Source organism: Phyllobates terribilis, unplaced genomic scaffold (genome assembly GCF_046119375.1).
Source record: "Phyllobates terribilis strain yellow unplaced genomic scaffold, ASM4611937v1 Scaffold_4__5_contigs__length_816908805, whole genome shotgun sequence".
NCBI lineage: Eukaryota > Metazoa > Chordata > Amphibia > Anura > Dendrobatidae > Phyllobates > Phyllobates terribilis.
This window is the reverse complement of record NW_027362764.1, coordinates 522,371,365-522,387,165: the sequence shown is the minus strand read 5'-3', so window position 1 is coordinate 522,387,165 and position 15,801 is coordinate 522,371,365. Positions and strand designations below refer to the sequence as shown.

Here is a 15,801-nt window from a genome sequence, read left to right as displayed (position 1 = left end):
AATAACACTTAGCCAGCAGGCTCACTATCTGGGTGTTGTGTTTGACACCAATCTTTCTTTCACCTTCCATATACAATATCTTGCCTGCTCTTGTCTCTTGCACCTGAAAAACATCTCTAGAATCCGCCCCTTTCTCACATTGGAAACAACAAAAACCCTCACTGTTGCCCTGATCCACTCCCGCCTTGACTACTGTAACTCTCTATTAATTGGCCTCCCCCTCACTCGACTTTCCCCTCTCCAGTCCATCCTTAATGCTGCAGCCAGGGTCATCTATCTGGCTAATCATTACTCGGACACTTCCGCTTTATGCCAGTCATTGCACTGGCTGCCCATGAATTATAGGATCCAATTTAAATTGCTTGTTCTCACCCACAAAGCTCTCCACAGTGCGGCACCTTCCTATATCTCCCCCCTCATTTCTGTTTATCGGCCTACCCGTTCTCTACGCTCCGCAAGCGACTTTCGACTAACATCCGCTCTAATCTGTACCTCCCCGGCTCTAAGACTTCTCCCGAGCTGCACCTATTCTTTGGAATGCTTTACCCCAAGAAATTGAGATGAACCACAACTTACACAGTTTTAGACGCTCCCTAAAAACACATCTGTTTAGGGCAGCCTATCACCTTCCCTAATCGAAGTCCTTTTATATTTTTATAGCCCATTCATTATTTCTCCAAACATAAATCTCCACCAAACTCCACCGCACCCAAAAGCACTACAAATATTGGCTGGTGACTATCTTATGCAGCCTTTATCTATCCCTCATCCCCTCAAGATGGCTGGACCATCATTGTAAATAAGCCCCTGTACTTTGTGTCACCTCCACCTCATTGTACATTGTAAGCTCTTATGAGCTGGGTCATCATTATTTTTGCTTTAATTATTGTATTATCTTTATCTATGTTTCTTATGACTGTTGTATATGAACCTCTAAATTGTACAGCGCTGCGGAATATGTTGGCGCTATATAAACAAAGATTATTATTGCTATTAATAGTCAGTCACTGGTGTACTTTAAAGGAAAGCTGTCTTCTCTGGAAGCTGTTTACCTGCAGATATGAAGAGTAATCCCTAAATGGTGTTAAAATCATGTTTAGCAGACTTACTGGAGCACCAGCTATAGGCAGAACACAAAGTTTTATTCTTCATCAGCTGCTCATTTCCAATCATTGTGGCGGTGTAGGGGGCTGTTACAGGCACCGCTTACTGTACAGTAAGTGTACTCACATCACTCCCTGACTTATGAATTGCCATCCTGCTCTGCACACACACTGTACATATACAAGCTGTAAAGCAGGTAGTCAAACAATGTGCAGGGGACAGATTACAGTGCACTCACAGTATAGTGTGCAGCTGAAGGGAAAATACAACTTCATTTTCTACCTATAGCTGCACTTCCTTTAAACCAGCTAGGCATGATTTAAATACAATTTACTTGCAGATTACCACTTTATCTGCCGGTAAATAGCATTTCTGGAGGTGACAGATTCCATTTAAACTGACATTCAACTGAAACAATGCAATTTATTGACTGAGTAACAGCAGGTAAAATGATCTTAATCCATGCCTACACTTGCTGTGTTCTCAATGCTAAAAAATGGAAAATGGAGTGGAATTCTGTGTAACAAGGCAGCAGGGTATACAGCTTCATAAAGAACAATTGTATATTTTAGTATTCTGCAAAAGAAAAGACACACCAAAATGTATACTCAAGGAATTTTAGAAATGTTCTAGTTTATTTGATCTCTTTATAGTCATACTGCAATCTTAAGTAGTCATATCAGCACAAGTTGGCTCTGATTGGGCTGTTAGTGGAAATGGTAATACATTCATCTTGCGTCCATTACTAGGATGATAACAAAGGCTTTCCAGTGATCAATGTTACACTGAGTGAACATATATCTGTAAAAGTGTTGGAGAAAATTCTGCTAAAATGAGAACAGCCATGAGACCCTTACCAGGAGCAGCTCTCTCTCTGGAGAAGTGTTTTTCTATGTACCGTATTTTCCGGAGTTTAAGACGACTGGGTATATAAGACGACACCCAACTTTTCCAGTTAAAATATAGAGTTTGGGATATATTCGCCATATAAGACTACCCCTCTTCTAACGCACATATGGTAAAAATTAAAAAAAAATCAATTTGATTTCAATATGGTAATTTTAAAGTGATGAACCTTACCGGCTCTTGGCTGGTTGTTGTATACAAATCCTGCTTGGATTGGTCAGCTCTCCCTGCCTGCCTAGCCCTTCCTGTCTCCAAGACTATTAGAGCAGTAGCGCATCCCTCTGGCCCGCCCTTGTATCCTATTACCGGTACCTCCTTCTCTGCCTCTCTGATCTCGCTCCTGAGGACTGCAGTGACGAGGTGAAGGGGCGCCTCACCAGGAAGGTGTAAGTGAAGCAAGCTGCAGGTGTCCGGGGCGCCCGGGGTATGGAAAAAAGAGAAAGAGCGGCTTTGTGTCCAGAAAAACACGCCTCTTTCACTCGTCTGACCCGTCCTTGTATTACCTCCTTCTCTGCCTCTCAGATCTCGCACATGCGCGCCTGCGCCACTTCACTGCAGTCCTCAGGAGCGAGATCTGAGAGGCAGAGAAGGAGGTAATACAAGGACGGGTCAGACGAGTGAAAGAGGCGTGTTTTTCTGGACATGGCGCCGCTCTTTCTCTTTTTCCCGTACCCCGGGCGTCCCGGACGCCTGCTGCTTGCTTCACTTACACTTTCCCGGTGAGGCGCTCCTTCACCTCGTCACTGCAGTCCGCCGGAGCGAGATCAGAGAGGCTGAGAAGGAGGTACCGGTAATAGGATACAAGGGCGGGCCAGAGGGATGTGAAACCGCTCTGAAAGTCTTGGAGACAGGGAGGGCTTATAAATTATCATTATTATACGCCCTATAAGATGACACCCGGCGTATAAGACGACTCCTGACTTTTGAGAAGATTTTCAGGTGTTAAAAAGTCGTCTTATACGCCGGAAAATACGGTACCTATGCGAAGTGTCCCACCGTGCTCAAATTAGCTTCAAAGAAGCAAGACAAAAATATATCTCATACCCTACCATAATTATATATAAATGTAAAGCAAAATTGCATAATAAATATAGGGTACTTAGTGAACTATTTTTGATCAAAAAAAGTATACAAGCCGTCCCACCAGCGGCAAGGTGACCCTAAATTGGGACGGTACCTATACTGCCTATATTAAAAACCTTACTGTATATCAAAGTTGAAGTAATGCATATAAAAGGGTAGACAAATAGGACCGGGTCCCAACTCCAGACCACCTAGGCCCGTGGTAAGCTACATATATACCAATCAGCTCAACAAAGGGCATGCCACACCCTTAAATTGCACAGAATGCAAACAAGTCAAAAAACCAGACAATGTGAACTGAGGTCTAAGATGGCAGACATACAAGAAACAGAGGCATGTTCACACTAGCAAAAAAGAAGCAAGACAAAAATATATCTCATACCCTACCATAATTATATATAAATGTAAAGCAAAATTGCATAATAAATATAGGGTACTTAGTGAACTATTTTTGATCAAAAAAAGTATACAAGCCGTCCCACCAGCGGCAAGGTGACCCTAAATTGGGACGGTACCTATACTGCCTATATTAAAAACCTTACTGTATATCAAAGTTGAAGTAATGCATATAAAAGGGTAGACAAATAGGACCGGGTCCCAACTCCAGACCACCTAGGCCCGTGGTAAGCTACATATATACCAATCAGCTCAACAAAGGGCATGCCACACCCTTAAATTGCACAGAATGCAAACAAGTCAAAAAACCAGACAATGTGAACTGAGGTCTAAGATGGCAGACATACAAGAAACAGAGGCATGTTCACACTAGCAAAAAAGAAGCAAGACAAAAATATATCTCATACCCTACCATAATTATATATAAATGTAAAGCAAAATTGCATAATAAATATAGGGTACTTAGTGAACTATTTTTGATCAAAAAAAGTATACAAGCCGTCCCACCAGCGGCAAGGTGACCCTAAATTGGGACGGTACCTATACTGCCTATATTAAAAACCTTACTGTATATCAAAGTTGAAGTAATGCATATAAAAGGGTAGACAAATAGGACCGGGTCCCAACTCCAGACCACCTAGGCCCGTGGTAAGCTACATATATACCAATCAGCTCAACAAAGGGCATGCCACACCCTTAAATTGCACAGAATGCAAACAAGTCAAAAAACCAGACAATGTGAACTGAGGTCTAAGATGGCAGACATACAAGAAACAGAGGCATGTTCACACTAGCAAAAAAGAAGCAAGACAAAAATATATCTCATACCCTACCATAATTATATATAAATGTAAAGCAAAATTGCATAATAAATATAGGGTACTTAGTGAACTATTTTTGATCAAAAAAAGTATACAAGCCGTCCCACCAGCGGCAAGGTGACCCTAAATTGGGACGGTACCTATACTGCCTATATTAAAAACCTTACTGTATATCAAAGTTGAAGTAATGCATATAAAAGGGTAGACAAATAGGACCGGGTCCCAACTCCAGACCACCTAGGCCCGTGGTAAGCTACATATATACCAATCAGCTCAACAAAGGGCATGCCACACCCTTAAATTGCACAGAATGCAAACAAGTCAAAAAACCAGACAATGTGAACTGTGGTCTATGATGGCAGACATACAAGAAACAGAGGCATGTTCACACTAGCAAAAAAGAAGCAAGACAAAAATATATCTCATACCCTACCATAATTATATATAAATGTAAAGCAAAATTGCATAATAAATATAGGGTACTTAGTGAACTATTTTTGATCAAAAAAAGTATACAAGCCGTCCCACCAGCGGCAAGGTGACCCTAAATTGGGACGGTACCTATACTGCCTATATTAAAAACCTTACTGTATATCAAAGTTGAAGTAATGCATATAAAAGGGTAGACAAATAGGACCGGGTCCCAACTCCAGACCACCTAGGCCCGTGGTAAGCTACATATATACCAATCAGCTCAACAAAGGGCATGCCACGCCCTTAAATTGCACAGAATGCAAACAAGTCAAAAAACCAGACAATGTGAACTGAGGTCTAAGATGGCAGACATACAAGAAACAGAGGCATGTTCACACTAGCAAAAAAGAAGCAAGACAAAAATATATCTCATACCCTACCATAATTATATATAAATGTAAAGCAAAATTGCATAATAAATATAGGATACTTAGTGAACTATTTTTGATCAAAAAAAGTATACAAGCCGTCCCACCAGCGGCAAGGTGACCCTAAATTGGGACGGTACCTATACTGCCTATATTAAAAACCTTACTGTATATCAAAGTTGAAGTAATGCATATAAAAGGGTAGACAAATAGGACCGGGTCCCAACTCCAGACCACCTAGGCCTGTGGTAAGCTACATATATACCAATCAGCTCAACAAAGGGCATGCCACACCCTTAAATTGCACAGAATGCAAACAAGTCAAAAAACCAGACAATGTGAACTGAGGTCTAAGATGGCAGACATACAAGAAACAGAGGCATGTTCACACTAGCAAAAAAGAAGCAAGACAAAAATATATCTCATACCCTACCATAATTATATATAAATGTAAAGCAAAATTGCATAATAAATATAGGGTACTTAGTGAACTATTTTTGATCAAAAAAAGTATACAAGCCGTCCCACCAGCGGCAAGGTGACCCTAAATTGGGACGGTACCTATACTGCCTATATTAAAAACCTTACTGTATATCAAAGTTGAAGTAATGCATATAAAAGGGTAGACAAATAGGACCGGGTCCCAACTCCAGACCACCTAGGCCCGTGGTAAGCTACATATATACCAATCAGCTCAACAAAGGGCATGCCACACCCTTAAATTGCACAGAATGCAAACAAGTCAAAAAACCAGACAATGTGAACTGAGGTCTAAGATGGCAGACATACAAGAAACAGAGGCATGTTCACACTAGCAAAAAAGAAGCAAGACAAAAATATATCTCATACCCTACCATAATTATATATAAATGTAAAGCAAAATTGCATAATAAATATAGGGTACTTAGTGAACTATTTTTGATCAAAAAAAGTATACAAGCCGTCCCACCAGCGGCAAGGTGACCCTAAATTGGGACGGTACCTATACTGCCTATATTAAAAACCTTACTGTATATCAAAGTTGAAGTAATGCATATAAAAGGGTAGACAAATAGGACCGGGTCCCAACTCCAGACCACCTAGGCCCGTGGTAAGCTACATATATACCAATCAGCTCAACAAAGGGCATGCCACACCCTTAAATTGCACAGAATGCAAACAAGTCAAAAAACCAGACAATGTCAACTGAGGTCTAAGATGGCAGACATACAAGAAACAGAGGCATGTTCACACTAGCAAAAAAGAAGCAAGACAAAAATATATCTCATACCCTACCATAATTATATATAAATGTAAAGCAAAATTGCATAATAAATATAGGGTACTTAGTGAACTATTTTTGATCAAAAAAAGTATACAAGCCGTCCCACCAGCGGCAAGGTGACCCTAAATTGGGACGGTACCTATACTGCCTATATTAAAAACCTTACTGTATATCAAAGTTGAAGTAATGCATATAAAAGGGTAGACAAATAGGACCGGGTCCCAACTCCAGACCACCTAGGCCTGTGGTAAGCTACATATATACCAATCAGCTCAACAAAGGGCATGCCACACCCTTAAATTGCACAGAATGCAAACAAGTCAAAAAACCAGACAATGTGAACTGAGGTCTAAGATGGCAGACATACAAGAAACAGAGGCATGTTCACACTAGCAAAAAAGAAGCAAGACAAAAATATATCTCATACCCTACCATAATTATATATAAATGTAAAGCAAAATTGCATAATAAATATAGGGTACTTAGTGAACTATTTTTGATCAAAAAAAGTATACAAGCCGTCCCACCAGCGGCAAGGTGACCCTAAATTGGGACGGTACCTATACTGCCTATATTAAAAACCTTACTGTATATCAAAGTTGAAGTAATGCATATAAAAGGGTAGACAAATAGGACCGGGTCCCAACTCCAGACCACCTAGGCCCGTGGTAAGCTACATATATACCAATCAGCTCAACAAAGGGCATGCCACACCCTTAAATTGCACAGAATGCAAACAAGTCAAAAAACCAGACAATGTGAACTGAGGTCTAAGATGGCAGACATACAAGAAACAGAGGCATGTTCACACTAGCAAAAAAGAAGCAAGACAAAAATATATCTCATACCCTACCATAATTATATATAAATGTAAAGCAAAATTGCATAATAAATATAGGGTACTTAGTGAACTATTTTTGATCAAAAAAAGTATACAAGCCGTCCCACCAGCGGCAAGGTGACCCTAAATTGGGACGGTACCTATACTGCCTATATTAAAAACCTTACTGTATATCAAAGTTGAAGTAATGCATATAAAAGGGTAGACAAATAGGACCGGGTCCCAACTCCAGACCACCTAGGCCCGTGGTAAGCTACATATATACCAATCAGCTCAACAAAGGGCATGCCACACCCTTAAATTGCACAGAATGCAAACAAGTCAAAAAACCAGACAATGTGAACTGAGGTCTAAGATGGCAGACATACAAGAAACAGAGGCATGTTCACACTAGCAAAAAAGAAGCAAGACAAAAATATATCTCATACCCTACCATAATTATATATAAATGTAAAGCAAAATTGCATAATAAATATAGGGTACTTAGTGAACTATTTTTGATCAAAAAAAGTATACAAGCCGTCCCACCAGCGGCAAGGTGACCCTAAATTGGGACGGTACCTATACTGCCTATATTAAAAACCTTACTGTATATCAAAGTTGAAGTAATGCATATAAAAGGGTAGACAAATAGGACCGGGTCCCAACTCCAGACCACCTAGGCCCGTGGTAAGCTACATATATACCAATCAGCTCAACAAAGGGCATGCCACACCCTTAAATTGCACAGAATGCAAACAAGTCAAAAAACCAGACAATGTGAACTGAGGTCTAAGATGGCAGACATACAAGAAACAGAGGCATGTTCACACTAGCAAAAAAGAAGCAAGACAAAAATATATCTCATACCCTACCATAATTATATATAAATGTAAAGCAAAATTGCATAATAAATATAGGGTACTTAGTGAACTATTTTTGATCAAAAAAAGTATACAAGCCGTCCCACCAGCGGCAAGGTGACCCTAAATTGGGACGGTACCTATACTGCCTATATTAAAAACCTTACTGTATATCAAAGTTGAAGTAATGCATATAAAAGGGTAGACAAATAGGACCGGGTCCCAACTCCAGACCACCTAGGCTTTTGAGAAGATTTTCAGGTGTTAAAAAGTCGTCTTATACGCCGGAAAATACGGTACCTATGCGAAGTGTCCCACCGTGCTCAAATTAGCTTCATCATAGTACACACTGGGCTACGATCATACACTGTGGTTTACTTATTCCAGTAATAGCCTGATGACAATATGAGTATTTTCTTAGAGAAATGTCAGGTAGCTTGAAGGTTAGTTGTGAAACAGGTTGAGAAATTTTCTTTAGAAGACTCTGCTTATCTGTGCACCACAAAAAGGTCCCATTTGTTTTACTGGGTGTCATGAACTACAGTTATATCAAAAAGTTTGGGCACCCCTATTAATCTTAAGCTTAATGTTTTCTTAAAATTGGTGTTTTTGCAACAGCTATTTCAGTTTGATATATGTAATAACTGTTGGACACAGTAATGTTTCTGCCTTGAAATGAGGTTTATTGTACTAACAGAAAATGTGCAATCTGCATTCAAACAAAATTTGACAGGTGCATAAGTATGGGCTCCCTTATCATTTTCTTGTTTTAAATACTCCTACCTACTTTTTACTGACTTACTAAAGCACTTTTTTTGGTTTTGTAACCTCATTGAGCTTTGAACTTCATAGCCAGGTGTATGCAATCATGAGAAAAGCTACTTAAAGTGGCCACTTGCAAGTTGTTCTCCTGTTTGAATCTCCTCTGAAGAGTGGCATCATGGGCTCCTCAAAACAACTGTCAAATGATCTGAAAACAAAGATTATTCAACATAGTTGTTCAGGGGAAGTATACAAAAAGCTGTCTCAGAGATTTAACCTGTCAGTTTCCACTGTGAGGAACATAGTAAGGAAATGGAAGAACACAGGGACAGTTCTTGTTAAGGCCAGAAGTGGCAGGCCAAGAAAAACATCAGAAAGGCAGAGAAGAAGAATGGTGAGATCAGTCAAGGACAATCCTCAGACCACCTCCAGAGAGCTGCAGCATCAACTTGCTGCCGATGGTGTCACTGTGCATCGGTCAACTATACAACGCACTTTGCACAAGGAGAAGCTGTATGGGAGAGTGATGCGAAAGAAGCCGTTTCTGCAAGCACGCCACAAACAGAGTTGGCTGAGGTATGCAAAAGCACATTTGGAGAAGCCAATTTCTTTTTGGAAGAAGGTCCTGTGGACTGATGAAACCAAGATTGAGTTGTTTGGTCATACTAAAAGGCGTTATGCATGGCGTCAAAAAAACACAGCATTCCAAAAAAAACACTTGCTACCCACAGTAAAATTTGGTGGAGGTTCCATCATGCTTTGGGGCTGTGTGGCCAATGCCGGCACCGGGAATCTTGTTAAAGTTGAGGGACTTATGGATTCCACTCAGTATCAGCAGATACTTGACAATAATGTTCAAGAATCAGTGATAAAGTTGAAGTTACGCAGGGGATGGATCTTTCAGCAAGACAATGATCCAAAACACCGCTGCAAATCTACTCAGGCATTCATGCAGAGGAACAATTACAATGTTCTGGAATGACCATCCCAGTCCCCAGACCTGAATATCATTGAACATCTGTGGGATCATTTGAAGAGGGCTGTCCATGCTCGGCGACCATCAAACTTAACTGAACTGGAATTGTTTTGTAAAGAGGAATGGTCAAAAATACCTTCATCCAGGATCCAGGAACTCCTTAAAAGCTACAGGAAGCGACTAGAGGCTGTTATTTTTGCAAAAGGAGGATCTACTAAATATTAATGTCACTTTTCTGGTGAGGTGCCTATACTTATGCACCTGTCAAATTTTGTTTGAATGCAGATTGCACATTTTCTGTTAGTACAATAAACCTCATTTCAAGGCAGAAACATTACTGTGTCCAACAGTTATTACATATATCAAACTGAAATAGCTGTTGCAAAAACACCAATTTTAAGAAAACATTAAGCTTAAGATTAATAGGGGTGCCCAAACTTTTTCATATAACTGTACTTCATTGCAATTGCTGCATCACTGCATGGGTGGAAATTGTGTTAGATGGTGACCAATGATAACATCTGCTTACTGGGAGGTGGGGGGTCCTGGCACATGATTTAGGGGTTTTCTGCTGCCGTCGCCTGAGACTTCAGATGGAACCTGTCAGGTGATTCATGCTGCCAGAAACAAGGGCAGCATGAATCGGAGACAGGCTCCTTCATTACTAATTTCATTGTCTCACTCACTCTGAAATTCTGCAGCTTTTTAAAGAAAACATGCTTTGGATAGGAAGAGGGAATAGAGTGAATAATAGTATTATTCACAGAAGGCAAGTTGCCCCCATTCCCGACTCTGCTTCATTGACAGATTCCTCCCTGTCAGACAAGTAGTACTGGGTGGGGTTAACCAGGCTCCATGTTCAAAGTAGGTATTCCCTGAAACAATCGGTGGGATCCTCCTCACTCGTACCCCCATCACGCCAAACTACTGGCATGTTTTTATGACCTAACCAAAAGCAAGCGCCAGCACACCTAATTGTAATGTGTAGGAGCACAGACATGCTGTGGGCAATAACAGACAAATATAACCTAGAATGAAGACATAATGTACACTGTAGTAAGTGACTAATAGTACACATGTACTATTATTACACAGGTAAAAACATAGGGTACTTAGTTGCCATATTTTTGATCAAAAAAGCCATGCCACCCTGACAAGGTGTACACAATCAGGATGGTCACTAACTCTAGTGACTCACTTCCAGGCCTCAAAATAGATGTTTTTTCTTTTACATGTGTTACTATTTACCGTACTTATTGCATTATATTTTTGTTCTACATTATGTTTTTATGACTCGTCAGATGTTTTTTTTTTTTATTTTTTTAAGTAAAGGTATACTATAACTTACTTAGGTTGTCCTCTTGTGTTAGAGGGGATCTCTGGGACTTCCACTGACGTCATGTCAACAGAGCGACAGTTTGTCTTCCTGTTTACAGGGCGGGACTACTGGTCCTGATTGACATCTGGCTCTCAGCTGCCTAATTGGGGGAAGCCGGCTGTCAATCAGCATGACACCAGTAGTCTCGCCCTGTCAACAGGAAAATAAACTGCTGCTCTGACAGGGAGCAGCTGAATCTCTGGCAGGAGTGGTCAATGACCGGCGCTGGGTACAGCAGGTAGTTGCCTCTGTTAACAACTACATGCCTTTTTTTTTTTTTTTTAAAGTCCCAGAGATCCCCTTTAAGATGCTTTATGGGAACCTGACAGCTTTTAAGTAGTGTCCGATCCATGGGCAGCATATGTCAGGCCCTGGCTGCATGACATAGCCATATATGTTTAACATAGTTTCAAAGCCGCCAGGGACCGAGCAGCACTGGTGATTAGTCAGACAGCACTGATGATTAGTCGGCGGTGATGTACACTGTAGTCGTGATGGCATCGCTGCAGCCAGTAAACTAAAACCAGAGCAGCGCCAGAGAGGCAACTGCCAGACTAGTAACATCTAATTATATTATTTTTGCACAGAGCTGGCCATTAAAGACCTTAAAACTATGATGGGTAAAGCACTTTAAAAAGCTGCAAGACAACATGTTAATTCAATAAATCTGCTGAAATTGTGTAGCTGACTGTAGAGTAACAGCGCATGGATAGGCAGGCCTACTATTCCAGAGTCTGAACAGACAATTGGGAGATTTGGGATGGTCTTGTTTCCCACACTAAAGAAATTGGCAAACAATTCAAAATTATTTCTGTTTCAGAAAAATACCCCAAAAGTTTCCATCTGCTTCATTGTTTAAATGATTCACTATTATATATTCTAGGCACTGTCATAGGAGTCGTCATATATACTGGAAAGGAGACAAGAAGTGTAATGAATACATCAAATCCAAAAAACAAGGTAAGGGTTTTTTCATTTAAGAAATATGTTGATCTACCTGAGAAAAAAGAAGCACCAGTTATAAATTTTCTATAGACCTAGTTAAAAACAACAAAAAAAACCCAATATTAAATTTCCCTCCTATAATAGTGAGTAATGACTGTAATGTCGTTGTCGTCTGACATACTATGCATACAAGTTATGCTGTCTAGTAGTGATGAGCGAGCATGCTCATTACTCGAGATTTACGAGCATGCTCGTGTGTTTTCCGAGTATCTTCGGCATGCTCGAATGTTATGTTTGAGTCACTGTGCGTGCATGATTTGCGAATGTTTGACAGCTTTAATACATGCGAGGAATGCCTGTTTGTTAGGCATTCCTCACATGTATTAAAGCTGTCAAACAGTCGCAAATCATGCACACACAATGACTCAAACATAACACCAGAGCACGCTGCAAATACTCAGCAAGCACCCGAGCATGCTTGCCGAAATGGTTAACAGAACTTGCTCGCTTGTCACCACTGTCTAGTAATCCAGATTGTCTGATCATCTGGCTCCTGCCAAATTCACAACTAGACAACCGAATCTGAAGCTGATAATATTTTTAGCAGTCAGCTGATATAGAGAGAGGATCCTGTAAGGGTGAATGTGGTATTAATCAACCCATTTAGTACTGGAACATGTAAGTCGACTGATTTGTGCACACACACGAGTATTGGAGTTTATGGCAGGATGACACATAAATGACTTCCGTATGACGACAAGTCATGGTATATCAGTAGCGTCATAGCAATGTTAATATTGGTTGTCACTTCCGAGAGATAGTCAGGAAGCTTCTATAATTCTACTGCTTTCAGCATCAGAAGGCAGATGTCATTGCTCAGACGTTGCACGTTTTACAAGAAGCCTGAACATACGCTTGCATAAGTATTTTAGGCATATTCAGCAGGGAAGGAGGAGTTAATGTGACATTTTGTCGTTTATATAATGAATCATCTATTGAAGGTTCCCCAGAAATGAAGAACAGGATGGTTTAGTAATTTGCCTCAGGAAAGCAAAACTGTCAATATATGTCTGAAACGGGCAGCTAGTGGTGAACGTTGACGGCTGTTTTGTTTAATGTGTTGATGGTCTCTGCCAGCATAAACTGTCCATCACTATTGTCTATTTCTCATGGAGACTAGATTCCCTGCGGGTTAGAGGAGGGCCACATTAACTGTCCAGGCTCTGATGAGAATTCCAATCAAACAATTAATTCCGTTTCTTGGAAGTTAAAGCTTGTACAACTGAGACGTGAGCAAAACTTGCTAGCCATTCCAACCCACATGCCATTATTGATATACTGACAGTGGGCTCATCTAGGAGACCTCCATATCGGCGCCGCAAAGCAATATCGTATCAAGGGGAACCACAGCCATAGGTTTTTGGGAAGTACCGTATGTTTACTGATGATGTAAGCGATAGAAGTCTGCTAGATATTCTTTTATATTTTTCATCACTCACGAAATGTTTCACTGGTGTTTAATCGTATATAGCAAACTTGGGCATTTTACAGCCCCTGGGCCACATCAAATGTCAGTAAGGGTATGCATCGAACACAATACGACTGCACTGCTTTTATTACATTTTTTTTTTAGTTTACATAAGTGAGTGCATGTCTGCACAACTTCATGGTAATCATTACTGTACGGGGCCTATACAAGCAAATCCCAGAAGTTCTCTCATGCACCTCACCAATAGCTCTGTGGCGACTTCTCTCCTAGTTGCAAAAAGGTCCACAAAAATTGTATCCAAGGCACCAGAGTGATCTAGTAATATATCATTTTTTTGGAACACTAACATGAAAAGGCTAAAAATGCGAATATATATATAATATATATATATACACTGCTCAAAAAAATAAAGGGAACACTCAAATAACACATCCTAGATCTGAATGAATGAAATATTCTCATTGAATACTTTCTTCTGTACAAAGTTGAATGTGCTGGCAACAAAATCACACAAAAATCATCAATGGAAATCAAATTTATTAACCAATGGAGGCCTGGATTTGGAGTCACCCCCAAAATTAAAGTGGAGAAACACACTACAGGCTGATCCAACTTTGATGTAATGTCCTTAAAACAAGTCAAAATGAGGCTTAGTATTGTGTGTGGCCTCCAAGTGCCTGTATGACCTCACTACAATGCCTGGGCATGCTCCTGATGAGGTTGTGGATGGTCTCCTGTGGGATCTCCTCCCAGACCTGGACTAAAGCATCCGCCAACTCCTGGACAGTCTGTGGTGCAACGTGATATTGGTGGATGGAGCGAGACATGATGTCCCAGATGTGCTCAATCGGATTCAGGTCTGGGGAATGGGCAGGCCAGTCTATAGCTTCAATGCCTTCATCTTGCTGGAACTGCTGACACACTCCAGCCACATGAGGTCTGGCATTGTCCTGCATTAGGAGGAACCCAGGGCCAACCGCACCAGCATATGGTCTCACAAGAGGTCTCACGATCTCATCTCGGTACCTAATGGCAGTCAGGCTACCTCTGGCGAGCACATGGAGGGCTGTGCTGCCCTCCAAAGAAATTCCACCCCACACCATTACTGACCCACTGCCAAACCGGTCATGCTGAAGGATGTTGCAGGCAGCAGATCGCTCTCCACGGCGTCTCTAGACTGTCACATCTGTCACATGTGCTCCGTGTGAACCTGCTTTAACCTGTGAAGAGCACAGGGCGCCAGTGGCGACTTTGCCAATCCTGGTGTTCTGTGGCAAATGCAAAGCGTCCTGCACGGTGTTGGGCTGTGAGCACAACCCCCATCTGTGGACGTCGGGCCCTCACACCACCCTCATGGAGTCGGTTTCTAACCGTTTTTGCAGACACATGCACATTTGTCGCCTGCTGGAGGTCATTTTACAGGGCTCTGGCAGTGCTTCTCCTGTTCCTCCTTGCACAAAGGCGGAGGTAGCGGTCCTGCTGCTGGGTTGTTGCCCTCCTACGGCCCCCTGGTGTACTGGCCTGTCTCCTGGTAGCGCCTCCAGCCTCTGGACACTACGCTGACAGACACAGCAAACCTTCTTGCCACAGCTCGCATTGATGTGCCAGCCTGGATGAGCTGCACTACCTGAGCAACTTCTGTGGGTTGTAGAGTCCGTCTCATGCTACCACGAGTGTGAAAGCACAACCAGCATTTAAAAGTGACCAAAACATCAGCCAGAAAGCATTGGTACTGAGATGTGGTCTGTGGTCCCCACCTGCAGAACCACTCCTTTATTGAGTGTGTTGATAATTGCCAATAATTTCCATCTATTGTCTATTCCATTTGCACAACGGCATGTGAAATTGATTGTCAATCAGTGTTGCTTCCTAAGTGGACAGTTTGATTTTACAGAAGTTTGATTTACTTGGAGTTTTATTCTGTTGTTTAAGTGTTCCCTTTATCTTTTTGAGCAGTGTAGATATATATATGCGAGCCCGAATGGTCCGAAGCAGCAGGCAGGAGCGTGAGCATTTCTGTGCCTGCCGCTGACCGCACGTGAACTATGAAGTCTTGTTCTGATAACTTTCTCTTTCTCACAACCAGACTCCATAGGATTCAGTGGGCGTCATGAGACATTTCACTATTGGATTACCGTCGGAACTTCCTGGA

The 15,801-nt window shown here is 41.4% G+C and overlaps 1 protein-coding gene across 3 annotated transcripts in view; it reads left to right on the top strand.

Moving 5' to 3' along the window:
* The window catches only part of ATP9B (ATPase phospholipid transporting 9B (putative)), a 383,456-nt gene that overhangs the window by 155,537 nt on the left and 212,118 nt on the right, over positions 1-15,801 (top strand). For all 3 annotated transcript variants that reach the window (XM_073678911.1, XM_073678910.1, XM_073678909.1), the window contains exon 11: positions 12,099-12,175. In XM_073678911.1, the coding sequence (XP_073535012.1) occupies positions 12,099-12,175 (77 nt within the window). The remainder of the gene's footprint in view (positions 1-12,098; positions 12,176-15,801) is intronic.